Genomic DNA, 14,842 nt, shown 5'->3' on the forward strand with positions numbered 1-14,842 from the left:
TTATCAGTTTGTCACTAGCTAGCTATAATTGCCTAATTGGACTATGACTTTATTAATTCAAATGGGCCAAGTTTCTACAGTATTTTTATAGTAACAAAAATGTTACTGTACGTTTTTACTTCACATGTGTTAGCTATATGGTTTCATGATAGATTTCGCACAAACTTTACATAGGAAAATTAACTGGGTGTCAGTTTAACTTTCAAATGTTTTAAGTTATTTGGTATATTTCTTTGGTGTTTTTTCTTTTTGTTGCAAATTGGTGCTTGTATTAGATGATTATGGCCACTAACGATTTGTTGGTATATTTTAAAATAGTACTCGTAATTGATTTTATTGACTGTTAAAAAAAAAAAGGAGTTGAAGACCATGCTGAAGAAAAGTTGTACAAAAAAGTTGCTATATTTGTCTCATGTCCATCGATTAAATGGGTGAAATCGGGTGTTTGTATAATTGTATTTTCATAGGCCTATTCCAACAAGACCAATAGCTTACCCGAACATAAAACCAATTGCATATATATATACAATCAAATCAAAATACACATCTAGCTATACCGCATGCATATCCGCGTGTATCTCTAATATTTTGTTCCAGTTTAGAGTAAGCCTGAACTCTAAGCGTCATGTATCTTCAATTTCTTTTGAAGTTGAATTTCATTACGGTTTGATTCTTAAAGAATTTGATGTCGTCCCTTTCTTGTCAAATGTAGTAATTTGGAGCACCAATTAATTACCAACCAACCAATAATTTGTTGAATTTTGCACTGCTGTAGTGATCATCTCTATCGGCAATTCACATAATAAACACTTGTCGAAATATGTTGAGGAATTCAATTCCAGCATCTTATATCGAGTTTGCAAATTTAATTTCACCCATAATCAGCTATAGAGTGGAGTGACATGGTACGCAATGTGAACGTACACCATACTATAGAAAATCCATGGGATTAATTACTGAAGATCAATGTATTTTTCTTTTTATACTTGGTTGCCCAATAAATTAGAATATTGATGTGTATCATCCACGAACTTGTAAATTTTATACATAATTGGTCAAAACTACCTGCTATAGTCAGTTACACTCTATTGAGCTGACGTAGTAGCTTACATGTTAACTAGACTTATCTAATTGTACATGGTTGCCCAATAAACTTTTTATGCTGGTGTGTATAACCTACAAACTTGTAAATTTTATACATGGTTGACTAAAAATACCTGTTATAACCGGTAGAAATGGTGAAAATGTTTTTCTTATTATTAACATTAAGAATATGGATATTTAGTCTGTATTATACTGATGTCATAGATTCTAAAAATCCACCATTTTTCACCAAACACAAACGTGGTCTCATCTTTATTAACTCAACAACCACAGGATGAAACAGACAGACGTGGTTGGATGTTTCATCTCGCTGTTTGTTTCATCACTAGATAAACAACCAGACACGTCTGTTTTATCTATTAGTTATTTGATTTAAAAAAACAGGAGAACAAGTCTGTATTTTATGAAGAATGTAGTTCATTAAGATCCATGTCATCAGTATAATGTACACCTAATATCCATATTATTAATTCAAATAATAATAAAAAGTTTTGGTCAATCATGTATAATACCCACCTGGTATCCGTATTACTAATATCCATATTAGTTTGTGGGTGAACACATTAATTAAAAAAAAAAGTAAATTGGTCAACCATGTACAAAAGAAAAAAGTACATTTAACATGTAAGATGTCACGTCATGACCAGCTAAGTTGACACGTCAGCTCAATAATGTGTAACCGGCTATAGCAAATCGTTTTGGTCAACCATGTACAAAATTTACAAGTTTGTGCGTGATACGCATCAATATTCTAATTTATTAGGTAACCATGTAAAAAAGGAAAATAGTACATTGGTCTTTCAGTGGTTAATCCCAAAACCATCCATTGTTCGGTCTCCTACGGATATGTTGTAAGCATGTATGTCTTGCGGAGGTCAGGGAATTGGCTAGCACTGGTCACGGACAAAGCCCAACAACATTGCTATGAGCCCGATATGTATAATTGGAGACAGTGAGACACACTTATATTTGTTCATGTCATCAGTTTTTGTATATAGGGGTGGTTGCACCATTAAGTGCATACTGTGTAAGATGATTAGATGAACGTGTTGATGATGATGACTTTAGAAAATCATTAATATAGTATACCGTCCGCGTATTAAAACTAATTATTTTCTCATTTTATAAAATTAAGTTGGTGTTGTTCACGTCCAAGTTATAACGAAGATCCACTTTAGCCCATGGGATACCTTTTAATTTTGGTCAACAACTCTTCGAAGTTCTGACGGATCAAAGATTCAAAGATCGTACACACATTTTGTATTAGTAATTCTATTACTATGAAGATTTTTAATATCAAACTATCAAGTTTGTGTCATAAAATGTTATGGTATTAATTTGGAGATGAAAAAGACGGAAGACTCATGGAGTATGTCAAAAACATGTGGCTACATATTTTGATGTGTATGTATGTTTATAAATTAAACAAACCAAAAGATGGTCATGCGGATTGACCAGAGCAAGATTATTATTTCGTTTCATACTTCTATTTCTCTTGTACGTATTGAATATAAATTTATTTGCTTTATTGAAACGGTCAAACTAAGTAATAAAATGAAAAACTATCCAACTTCATTGTTAAAAACTACTCACTCAATTAATTCATATAACTTTTATCTAACTATTATTGTTCATAACCAAAAATAATTAGGGTCAGAGTTAATAAATAAAGACTTTGAATTTTCAAAATAAAACACTTCTAATGAGAAAGAAGAAGTAAATTACAAGCCCCGTGTATCCCAGTTTCCTGTTGTAACGATAAATTGACCGATTTCTTAGTCTTTTACCTCATTACATTCAATGGCCATTTTTACTTTCCATAGTTTCTAACCAACAATTTATAGTAACAAGATGATGTTCAATTGGATTATTAATAACAATAATGCAATCTTATGATCAAAAGACAAATCTTATATATATATATATATATATATATAAAAGTTGTAAAATTACAATCAATGCTTAAACTCTATGATTAATTAGGGTTTTAATGATTTTACTTTGTGGTTATTTCAATTTGGTAGTTAATTTCAATTCGTGTATTATTTTTATTACTTTTACTACAATATCAAAATATATATCGATTAATGTATATGAATGTATTAATGAATGAATTGTTTAATGATAAATTTTGATGTATATAAATGTATTGGATAAATGTATGGAGGAATAATTTTTGAATGATCGATTGTTCATTTTCCTGTTGACCATTCATTCATCCTTTAATTGTCATGGGTAGTGTTAGTGTACATGACAGTGTTGTTAGTGTACGTAAAATATTTATTGATTTCAATTTCTTTCATTCACCATCATTCATTCATATTCTCAAGCTTTAACATTAATGGTAGAGGTGTTAATTCATAACGTATAACTTTATTCTTATGCCATCAATGTTTCATTAGTTGTGAATTTGTGATTCTTTGTATTCCCGGTTTGATTTAATTCATTAATATTTGGTTTAGTTTATTAAAGTTTAGAAATTAGAACCTATTTTCAGCTTTATCACCGTCCCACCTCCTGTGCATTCAACCAAACTTGCACCATCTCCCGTCCTTTCATCCACCATTATAAGTTTGTTATCTCTCAACCATTTGCTATTGTATTACTGTATTAATCTTTCACTATAATCTTATTGTTTAATAAGTTTGTTTATTCAAGTATTTGATAGGATTTTTGGTTTTCAACTACTCGGAGAGTCTTTTATCCAAAAAGAAATCTTTCAAAAGCTTGAATCAATTTTCCACCATCCTCATCAGTTAAAGGTAAGTTTCCATTCTAATTTTGATCACCATCAAATGTTGTGTCCTTTTCCCCTCTTCTCAAAACAAAACCTATGATGCAATAAAAGAAATAAGATTAAAAGTTAGTGGTCAGTTCTTACTTTTACTAGATCCTCTTTATAAACTGTATCGATCTATATGCTCAATACTTTATGTTTTTTACATACGATTGATTACTTAACTGATAGTAATTTTAGCATACACATTCACTTTCCAAATGGTTGCATTTTGGGTTAAATATGACATTTTTTATTTTTTTGTTTCTTGAAAAATTTGTTCTTTGTGCAAATTAAGTTCATATCGCCAATGGCCAGTAGCTCAGATGGTAATAGGTGTAGGTATCTTTGACATAAATGGTAATAGATGGCCAGTAGCTCAGATGTCATATACTCTGTTACTCCTGGAATTAGTGAGATGACAAGTAGGCAGGGCAATATGGCATGACTGGTAACAAATGATCCAACTCCGTAATGACTATTTAATCTTTCCCATTGGAAGACTTACATACTTGCATAGATGTTGTATACACAAAATGTTAGAAAAGGAAAATCACACATCATTAAGACCGATATCCAACGTGGTTATAGTGCCAAAAAGTCTTCTCTACTATGGAACTCCTTAATTCTATCATTGCAAGTATGTATGTTCCCTTATTTACTTGAAGTATAAAAATGGGTGAAAAAGTTTTATTAATCTAGATGTTCAAATGCTTATATATATAGTACAAGGTACATGTGATAATCTAATAATGGAAAAATGAAAAAGATGAATACTTGATCTATGTGAATCTGTTACGCTTTCAGTTCACTTAGATGATAAATAGGGACGACCATATTATAGAAAAGTTGTTGCTATTTCATGTTTGGTAAATTTGCCTTAGTAATCCACTTTCTTCGTTTCTCAAATTACATGTGTGTTGGTCTGATCAATGTACCCACTCTACTCAATGGACCAAATGGACCTGGGGCTGGTGGTATTACCACGTCATATTCATTGAATTTGTTTTGCTTGATTTCTCATCAACTACATATGCATCACGAAGTTTACTATATAAGGCCAAGTATGTATGAGTAATATCCAAGGCTATTGTATATAGCAATCATAGTTGACCCAAAAGCTTTTTTTTTGTCAAGATTTAAACTCTCATGAAAAATAATTAATGCCTTTAGTACGACTCGAATTATGTTATTACCCTAATGCATGAAACGACTTTGGAGGTTATATCTATTATAAATATACTTTGTTTGACCACTCACCAGAGAGATCTGATGCATTTGACCAGACATCTTGCCTCCTGCTATGATGATCACTACAGTTGCTATGATTATCCTATTTGCAATGTGCGTTGTGGTATTTGCTCAAAGGCCAATTATCAAATTTTTTGACCTCATGACTCGAATAGAGTTTTGTTTTTTTTACGTACATAACATCTAATGTATAGATTCTAACATAGCAAGAACAACCCATTGTGTCTTCAATTCAAGGTTTTTTGTGTCACTTCAGTTAAAGGTAATATGGAAACAAACTAACCCTTCTTTGATATCAATTCATTAATTTATATCTTTTCTACTTATTCTATGCTTTTCTATTTATAAGCCGATGAATAATATGATTTTATAAAACAATTTCTATTAGTTATTTGAAAAACCGGAAACAAAATGCATATAAACAATATATTTAAAATATAACGTGCGTAACACGGACGTTAACCCCTCGTATATAAAAAGATACAATATAAACAATCATGCTTATATGTCAAAACAAAATACTAAAACTCTGTTACTTTTTTGGATGATACTCGTAAGATTAATCTATAAAATAGATTATCAAAAAGCCGCATCCACAATTAATATCTACCAGTAATTTTCACTATAGTAATCGTAACTCTACTAATTGGTATATTCCCTCACAACCTATAAAACAATAAAATAATTAAGACCAGAAGATGAAAATTTATATACTTTAAACACGTTATATAGATTTAAATAATACTTCGTATGTGATAAGTTTGTACATATTGATTATCTTTTACCAACCAAAGGAAAAAAAAAACGCCGTCCATGCCGGCACGTTGTATCAGCAAAAGAAAATGACATTGCCGTTATATAAGACGACGGACGGACAACGGAGACGGTGACTGACGAATTGCCGACTGCCAGTTTGTCTTGTATCATTATTATTCCAATCATTATTTGGTTACTCGATCCATTTGGATGTTGGGGGCTAAGACGCCACAGTGTTGGAATATATCTTGACAAATGTATGTTTTTCCTATGAAATGAAATTAGTTAACTCTTTTGATTAAGTATAAACAAGCATAAAATTATAATCAAGTCTCACAAATGTATGTTGTTCCATTAACTAATTTATTATCCAACCCATTGACCGATTTAATTAATTAAACTATTTGTAATTAATAAATTATTTATCAATCAATTAAAACTAACTTTAATCAACTACTATAAATAACATTTGTCGATTTATCTGTTTATCCTTAATTAATGTGCGTTAATTTATAAACGTATAATTTAATTAAATACTATTTAATTAAATGCGTAAATGATTAAATATCATTATGTAGTTTTATAGCTAAACATTATAGATATTTTAATGTGTATGACCCTAGTCCTTACGGACTTAAAGATCCGAAGTCATATGGTAAGTTGAGTCTACGAAAAAAATTTCAACACCCCAATGACCCCATTAGAAAAAAATTTGTTGCTATCGAAAGTGAGGGGAGCCACGAAACTAAGGGCACTCCCCACACTTTTAGGGTTCGTTGTTGTAGCAACAACAACGAAATCCCAAGTATACCTAAAAACCGTAGAGGAACCGCCACAATCCTACCCAACCTAGTTTAAACCCTAACAAGTCAAAATCCCAATTGATGACGCGATTATTATTGACAAAAACCCGACTAGTTTGACTAGATTCGGTCTTGGGGTAACCCTTTTGCGTAATACCTCTGAACGAGAAGTGCAACCACCATCATAATGAAAACGAAAAGTGTGCCTACGGATGGTAAAGTAGCCAAAAAGTCCAAACTCGAAAAAAAGGCTATATAGGCACTAGAAATCATCACCAGCAACATTGCGTTTATTGGAGTTTTTGTCTTTGGATAGACCAAAGTGAACCATGGAGGTATCATATGGGCTCGGGCGATATGAGTTATATATCGAGCTTGTCTAAGGGCACCAACCATAGAACGGTGGTCATATCCTTAAGTGCGCCTAAAGCCACTAGATACTTCTTACTTGGCCCATTTTAATCCTATCTCTAATGCAAACAAATAGGCTACATTCGGGTCAATATTTGTGTACTTTTGCATCATACTTAACGAAAGTGCCATTAAACAACAACTTATTGTAATTATCGACATAGACCCAAGTTAACCCAAATTAAGGTATATCTCGAGCCAGGTTCTTTGTTTCTTCTGCCATGGTTGCAATAGCATCGAACCCTCCATAAGCAAGATAAACAAATGCTGCAACCCGAAATACATTATTGACATAGACCCAAGTAATCTCAAAGGTAAATCTCGAGCCGGGAGCTTTGTTGCCTCTGCCATCGTTGCAATTGCATCGAACTCTGCCTAAGCAAGATAAACGATTGCTGCAACCTGAAATACACCATGATTATGGGGTATTTGATCCCATATCGAACCTTTTAATTCTAAATTTGATACCGTAATTTCTTTTTATTAATTTTATCTATCTAAAATGTTAAATCATATGCTTCCGACCTATTAATTCGATGGGACCAATTTTCTATGCATATTTTGATGGATAACCAATTCATCTCAGAGTTTTTTTTTACAATGAGCCTTTCGTTTGTGCTACTTGTTGGATAATCTAGATTAGAGTTGGTACATTTATTTCGATACGTGTGGACATTGTCGTGTAAATAATTTAATCGACAATAATTTTTTTGAAACTTCGAAAATGGTATCGTAATTCGATATACATGTAGTGTCGTCTAGGGGTGAAATTGGGTCGGTTTTGACCTAAAACCGAAACACAAACAGATCCGTTCGGTTTTTATAAAATCAAAACCGTTGGATTCGGTTCTGGTTTGGTTCGGTTTTTCGGTTTCCCGGGTCAGTTTTTTTTTTTTTTTTTCAACACTTGTAGCTTATTATGATAAACTTAAAATGTTACTCCGTATTTAGTTAATGGTAGTTGTTCTATAGCGTATAAGTATGAGCAATACATTATCGTGAAACTATCTTGACATGAAAGAGTGTCTGAGCTTTTAACTATAGTATGACTATTTTTACAAAGTAAACATCACATGGCCACGTGTTAATATTTCACGTATAAAACTCAATAGAGGTTGAAGAGTGAAGACTTGAAGTATACAAGTTTCATATAAGTTTTCATGCTATATTCAAGAAAGGTTAATAGACAGATATTTAACAAAATATTCAATCTTGTGATGTTGATAACTGAACAACTCTTGGATGAAAAATGAATTGAATCGTACTGTTAGTGGCTTATCTGGATAGTCTTTGAAAACTATAGGCAACTTGAGTTCATTAACATATTTTCTAATAATATAGATATAAAATAACATAAATATATATATATAGTTTTCGGTTCGGTTTTTGCGGTCGGTTTTTACACAAGAAACCAAAATCCGAACCGATCCAATCGGTTTTTAGAAAACCAAACCGATTGATTTGGTGCGGTTTTCGGTTTTTTGGTCAATTTTTTCAGGTTTCTTTAGTTTTTTGTTTTACGGTTCGATTTTTTCTCGTATGACAATGGGGATTGGCATTCCCATCCCATGTCTATGCAACTATGACAGTGTAAAAAGAGAAGGAAAATCTTTAGTTTGGCAGAGAAAAAAAAGATCTTCCATCTCTACTCTCTCATAACAATTTGCTTTCATATCACATCAGACTCTGCACATGACTACACCCCGCCGCACTCACCCCACTACCCCTCACACCTGTCAGACAGATTGGAGGCTATTTATGTCATTTCCATTTTCCCTCCAGAGGGTATAACCGTCAACCACAAATCTCGCACTCCACACCCCCACTTTACATTCCCATGTTTGCACTAACACCCAACATGGTCTCTTACTTCCCATAACAACCCTTTTTGTTCTCGTCTTTGCGTAAGTAACCCTTTCAAATCTACATTTGCTTGTTAGATACAAGAGTATTTATGTAATTATATAGCAGTATACATTTAGCATGACAAAAAAAAAGCTAAATTTACAAACTAATTATGAACAAAGTTTATAAACTATGTTGACGCCATTCAAATTATATATATCTTCACTTTTCTTTTAATCTTTCTCTAATTTAATTGGACTATATGCTATATGCAGTGACGGAACTTGAAATTTTTTAAAGCAGGTCAAATTAATCATCTAATGTTTGTGTTATGAGATATATATTAAACATAATTATATGAACATCTTTATATTAGATATTTTGATTTACTCATCATGACTTTAGCTTTCTATTTATATAACTAAACAAATTATACAATAAACTAATTGTATATATCAATAAACTATAAATGAAATAAATATAGAAGGTAAAAATGAGAAAAAGAGCCAACAATAGAATGGAAAAAAAGTTAAAAAGGTGGATAGAAGGATTTGAACCTCCGTCAATCACAATTGAAACACATTATAAAACTCAACAACAAAACCAGTTTGGCTAGATGCAATTTTATTTATATTAAACCAAATTTAACATATAACTGCTAGCAAATGAACATTTTAGGGGGTTTGATCCCCTCCCTGCCCTTATTAAGTTCTGTCCATGACTATATGTCTATGTCCATTTGTAAATTTTTTTTATGAACATTGATTTGTAAATATAATATTGCTAAAAAAACATAATACATATAATTTATGTCTAAACGTAGTTAATTAATTCAATTTGACTCATGATTTTTTATTTCTCATTTTTCATCTTCTAACATTTTTCAATATAATTATCATATTTAAGTCTACCAATATTACATTTTGAAAAAAATAGAACAGCTATGTAAAATGAAATGAAAATTAGCTGTGAAATCATATGAGTTAGAAACCACATGGAATGTTTATGGGGTTGTGGTAAAGTATGAGGGAAGAAAGTGAAACAATTTACTTACATGCAAAGCATCACTGCCACGTGTAACAAGGCGTGGCGAGGCAGTACCGAAAATGAAACGGCGACATGGGCCCCGCCTTGCCTTCCATTTTTCCCGCCTCTTCAAGTCACGAACCCTGCAAAATAACGGCCGTACAACCATAAAAACGGGGCATACGGGTCCCACCAAGTACACCCACGTCTTATAATTGCATTTAATTAAAATTAAATTAATTATTTAATTTCATAAATAAATTTTTTTCCTTAATATTAAGATAGGAAGGAGTACAAGTTTCTTACCTAAACTTACCCAAATCATTTTTTAATCAAAATACTTTAACTCACAACTATCCAATTTTATCAAATTCTTACCCAAATCACTGACAACACATACCCAATTTTTACCCAATTTCAATTTCTTTTCAAAATTTTAATACATAATAAACGGAAAAAAAACATACATAAAATAAAAAAGACTACAATTATTAAGGGAAAAAACTAATCGTCGAAAAATGTCAATTCTTTAGCCCACACATGTTCGGTGAGGTCATAACGAAGACGATGATGGATTTTTTCATTTAGTAACTCACCTAAGACGCTATCGTCGAACACCGGTTGGACCGACGGGTCCATTATGTGAAACGGTGAGATTGCTCTGTCATCGCCTTTTATGATCATGTTGTGTAAAATACAAGCCGCGTAAACATGTTGTGCGATCTTGTCTTTGATCATGGGTCGAAGATGACGCCTAAGAATTTTCCATTTCCCTTTTAGAATCCCAAATGCACGCTCCATGTCTTTCCTCGCCGCCTCTTGTAGCTTCTTGAATCTTTTCTTCTTCGGGTCAGTGGTATACGGGTATGCTTTTACAAAGGTCGAGTACTTGCTATAGATGCCGTCGGTTAGAAAGAAACCGCGTTTGTACTCTCGGCCATCAACGACAAATGAAGTATTCGGGGCCGTGCCATTTCGCTCCGTGAGATACAAGTCAGATTGGGTCAACACGTTTATGTCGTTGTTTGAACCGGCAGCACCAAAATACGCATGTCAAATCCACGTATCTTGAATAGCGATGATCTCAAGCATAATAGTGGGAACGCCATGGTCGTCTCTCCTGTATTGTCCTCTCAAGTGTCTAGGACAATTTAACCACTCGACGTGTGTACAATCGATGCTACCAAACATCCGCGGCATGTAATGGTGTTGTTCGTGTGCCTCGAAAATGCGAGCAACGTTGTGTTGAGTAGGCCAACGTAAGTACTCTCGACCATACAACTAAATGATGGCGTCACAAAAATGGTCAAGAGACTCGCGCCCGGTTCGAGCGGCCATATGCAAGTACTCATCGTACTCGTCTGGCGGATTGCCCGTAGCGAGTTGACGTACCGCCGAGGACAGTTTTTGGATCGTCCTGAAGCTTCTTCTCCTACGCGCATCGAACCCCTCTTGAAAATATGGAAAATTTGCTTGGATGTCGTCGACGATTTTTAAAAACATGGTTTTCTCCATACGAAACTTTTTTCGAAAGTAAGCATCGTTGTATTTTGGTTCGTCAACAAACCAATCATTTAGTAGTATTTGATGACCGACTTCACGTTCTTGATTGACGTATCTACGGTGTTGAACGTTGTTAGAGTTTGCCGTGTCGTCCATCCATTGAACCGCGTTTTGCAAAAAGTAAACATCGGTATAGGATGACGAAGCCGATTCCACAACGACAGCCCGCGATTCGGAAGATGTGGAAGACATTTTCAAGGTGGGGTGGTGATTATTTAGGTGAATGGAGAGAAATATGGAAGATGGTGATTTTATGTGTTTTATGTATATATGTATATAGATATGTATTTATAGAGGTGGAAACCTTTTTTTTTAAAAAAAACCTGGTCAACTAGCCGTTTGGGGGGGGGGGGGGGACCCACGCGTGTGTAATGTTCAAATTTGAACCCAACGATCGGTTAGTGAAGCCGAATTTTCCGAGCCGATGCTTACCCGAAGGCAAGGAATGGTGTACCTGATCGGCTTCGTTGTACCCGACTAGTGTCCGGCGTGTACTCCTTCCCCCCTAAAAATCGTATGTTTTGCATATAACGAAAGTAAAAATAAACTTGATAATTCTAATTCGAAATAATGCACATTAATTTAACAAATTGGTAGTGGTGATACTATAAATATAAATTTATGTAGCATAATTAGCTGTTAAATAATAAATAAATAATTTGGTGATTTCACATGCAAGTAGGGTGTGTATTCACATATAGTGGGACCGATTTCCAGCACCCCACCCGACCCGTATATCCAATAACCTTTAACCTGCATACCAATACTCCTTCCCAAAAAGCAAAAAACACCCTGTTTCCCCCACCTTCTCTTTTTTACTTTGGCGCGTATACTTCACTCTCCACACCTCCAACCCCATCCTCCATATTTATATATCCCCAACACTTCACACCATCTTCTATTCTCTCAACATTAAATATCTCTCTCTATCTCTCTGTACATGTCTCTATAGCCTACACATATACATATATATCGACCAACGGCGTGAACCGCATAATTGCAACCCCAACCAAAATTTACTCAAAAGTTATGGCGCAAGAGTTGGCTGACGGTGAGTTTTGGTTGCCTCCGGAGTTCTTAAACGATGAAGACATACTTATGGACTTCATCCCTAAGAGACCCATCACCAAGGGCTCTTCTGGGTTATGCGGGTCCGGGTCGGATCTTAGCTCTCCTGTTGAGTCTGAAAGTGATGAAGAAGATTACCTCTCTGGGCTGACCGTGAAATTCACTAACATAACTCTTGAGTGTGATTTCCGGAAATATGCAAACAACAATAACCACTCTAAGGTATCATTTTCATTTCACCCCCCTTTTTCTTACACATATACTTACATAAATATGTATCTATCTATACTAATTTTAATCTAATTATGTTTTTTTTTAATTTTATTTTATATAAATAAAATAGTCAACAAGGGTTATGGCTGGTTCACCACAGTCAACACTGTGTGGGTTCAAACCAGGTTCAAGCAGAGGAAGTCCCAACTGTTTGTCTCCTCCGACCACGGCAGCGCCGGTTAACCGGAGTGAACCGTCGTGGGACCTACTGTATGCTGCCGCCGGTGAAGTTGCTAGGATGAGGATGGCTGAAGAAGAAGCTATTCTCCGTTATCAACAGCTTAAGCTTGCTCAGGTAAGCATTAATTAACAAAATATGTTTAATATAACAATTAATTTAAATTATTCTAAATTTTAGAAATATTTATAGATATGTTTTTCTGCATGTACAGATACAACAAATGAAGAGATTACAAATGGTTAAACAACAGCAATATTTGCAGATGGTTCTACAAAACAGGAAAAGGAATGAAGCTGGAAGTGTCCGGGTCGGGTCAGTTGCTCCACCGTTGTCTAGTTGGCCTACCCCACAACAATCTCAACAGCGACCACCCGGGTCGGGTATGCGGGCTGTTTTTCTCGGTAACCCGGGTACTGTTAAACGAGAATCCACGGGTACTGGTGTGTTTTTGCCTAGGCAAGCCGGAGCCCCGACTGAACCCGTTAAGAAAAGAGGTTCGTTTTTTACTTAACATTTTCTGTTTTAGATGTATATATTTGGGTAAAGTTAAATGTGAAAAATGTCTCTAGATCTGACTTTTTATTGGTGTTTATTTTATTTGTTTGAATTTTGAATAATAAAGTTTTATTGAATATTTAATTACAGGATGTTCAACTGTTTTACTTCCGGAGAGAGTGGTTCAGGCACTCAACTTGAAAACAGTTGAGGCTGATGTGTCAGAAACAGAAATGATGTACCGGAACAGTATGATGATGAGTCAGCAACGGAGGAACACCACCCACCGGCAACAACCGGCGGAATTCCGGTTGCCACAAGAATGGACTTATTGAAGAACCAAGTGTAGGAAAATATTAGGGGAAAGAAGTTAGGAAAATATTATTAGCAGACTAGTATAGAAAATGGTGATTTTTAAGAAGAAAATGGGTTTGTTTTGTTTTAATGATGATGAATAATAAAGAATTTAATGGTGGGGATTATACCAACAGAAAATATACTCCGTTTTGGGTTAGAAGGAGAATTTTTGTTTGGTTTTTGTTTAATGATGTTTTAAGAAGAATAAATAAGGTGATTTAGTGTGACAAGTTTAAATTGAGTGAAAGATTGGGGGGGTCTTGATCATGTCTTGTTTGGCCTTTTTAGAGCCTTCAATGATCTGGTTCATGGCTAATGGCCTATGGTTACTTTTAACTTTTCGTGATATTTATTTTTGTTTGAGCCCTCCTGAAGTGTGTAGGAATTTTAATTCGAGTCCATCTGTTTTTGTATGGCTTGGAATCTTATAATAAAGATTTAACTATATACAATTTGTCTGTTGTCGCAATTTGTTACTTTCCTTAAACGTGCATTGTTTAATTTACTATTCAATAAAGTGGATTTATTACTCTCTTTGTCCCATTTTAATTGTCATGTTGATTAATTTTGACCGTAAATAATTTTGTTTAGTTGATGAAACTTATATGAATGAAAAGGACATTAAAAATTCAATCCATTCATATATTTTATATCAAGTGTTACATCATTAGGACGGTAGGATTAACTTTTTTACGGTGGGAGTAACTTTTAAAATTGACAGAATTGTGTCAATGTAATGTTAAAGACAATGCATGGAGGTGATTGTGCATAATCTTTGGTAGTAAAAAAGTACGAGTAGATGTAACTTGCTATCGATCTCAAAATGATATGTTGAAGATGAGTTGTTTTTATTGATTGAGCAAAGATATTTAGTGTCACTATCAATAAAATCTTTACTTGCATAGTTATGGTTTTTGTAAAATCCAAACTCTT

At 34.0% G+C, this 14,842-nt stretch overlaps 2 protein-coding genes and 1 pseudogene across 2 annotated transcripts; 1 reads left to right on the plus strand and 2 right to left on the minus strand.

Moving 5' to 3' along the window:
* Positions 1 to 6,567: 6,567 nt before the first annotated feature.
* Positions 6,568 to 10,773, minus strand: LOC122592026 (annotated as a pseudogene).
* Positions 10,774 to 11,253: 480 nt separating this feature from the next.
* Positions 11,254 to 11,727, minus strand: LOC122592027. The gene has a single exon (XM_043764240.1). The coding sequence runs from the start codon at positions 11,725 to 11,727 to the stop codon at positions 11,254 to 11,256; it is 474 nt and encodes a 157-aa protein (XP_043620175.1).
* Positions 11,728 to 12,430: 703 nt separating this feature from the next.
* LOC122592629 lies at positions 12,431 to 14,356 on the plus strand. Its single transcript, XM_043764912.1, has 4 exons — positions 12,431 to 12,825; positions 12,947 to 13,171; positions 13,269 to 13,551; positions 13,703 to 14,356. Exons 1-4 carry the CDS (start codon positions 12,565 to 12,567, stop codon positions 13,885 to 13,887), a joined length of 954 nt encoding a protein of 317 aa, XP_043620847.1. The 5' UTR covers positions 12,431 to 12,564; the 3' UTR covers positions 13,888 to 14,356.
* Positions 14,357 to 14,842: the final 486 nt, after the last annotated feature.

Source organism: Erigeron canadensis, chromosome 3 (genome assembly GCF_010389155.1).
Source record: "Erigeron canadensis isolate Cc75 chromosome 3, C_canadensis_v1, whole genome shotgun sequence".
NCBI lineage: Eukaryota > Viridiplantae > Streptophyta > Magnoliopsida > Asterales > Asteraceae > Erigeron > Erigeron canadensis.

Coding starts and splice junctions, on each gene's coding strand:
- LOC122592629 (XM_043764912.1), top strand. CDS start 12,565: ATGGCGCAAGAGTTGGCTGACGGTGAGTTTTGGTTGCCTCCGGAGTTC. Junction 12,826..12,946: donor ACAACAATAACCACTCTAAG/GTATCATTTTCA, acceptor TAAATAAAATAG/TCAACAAGGGTTATGGCTGG. Junction 13,552..13,702: donor TGAACCCGTTAAGAAAAGAG/GTTCGTTTTTTA, acceptor ATTTAATTACAG/GATGTTCAACTGTTTTACTT.
- LOC122592027 (XM_043764240.1), bottom strand. CDS start 11,727: ATGTCTTCCACATCTTCCGAATCGCGGGCTGTCGTTGTGGAATCGGCT.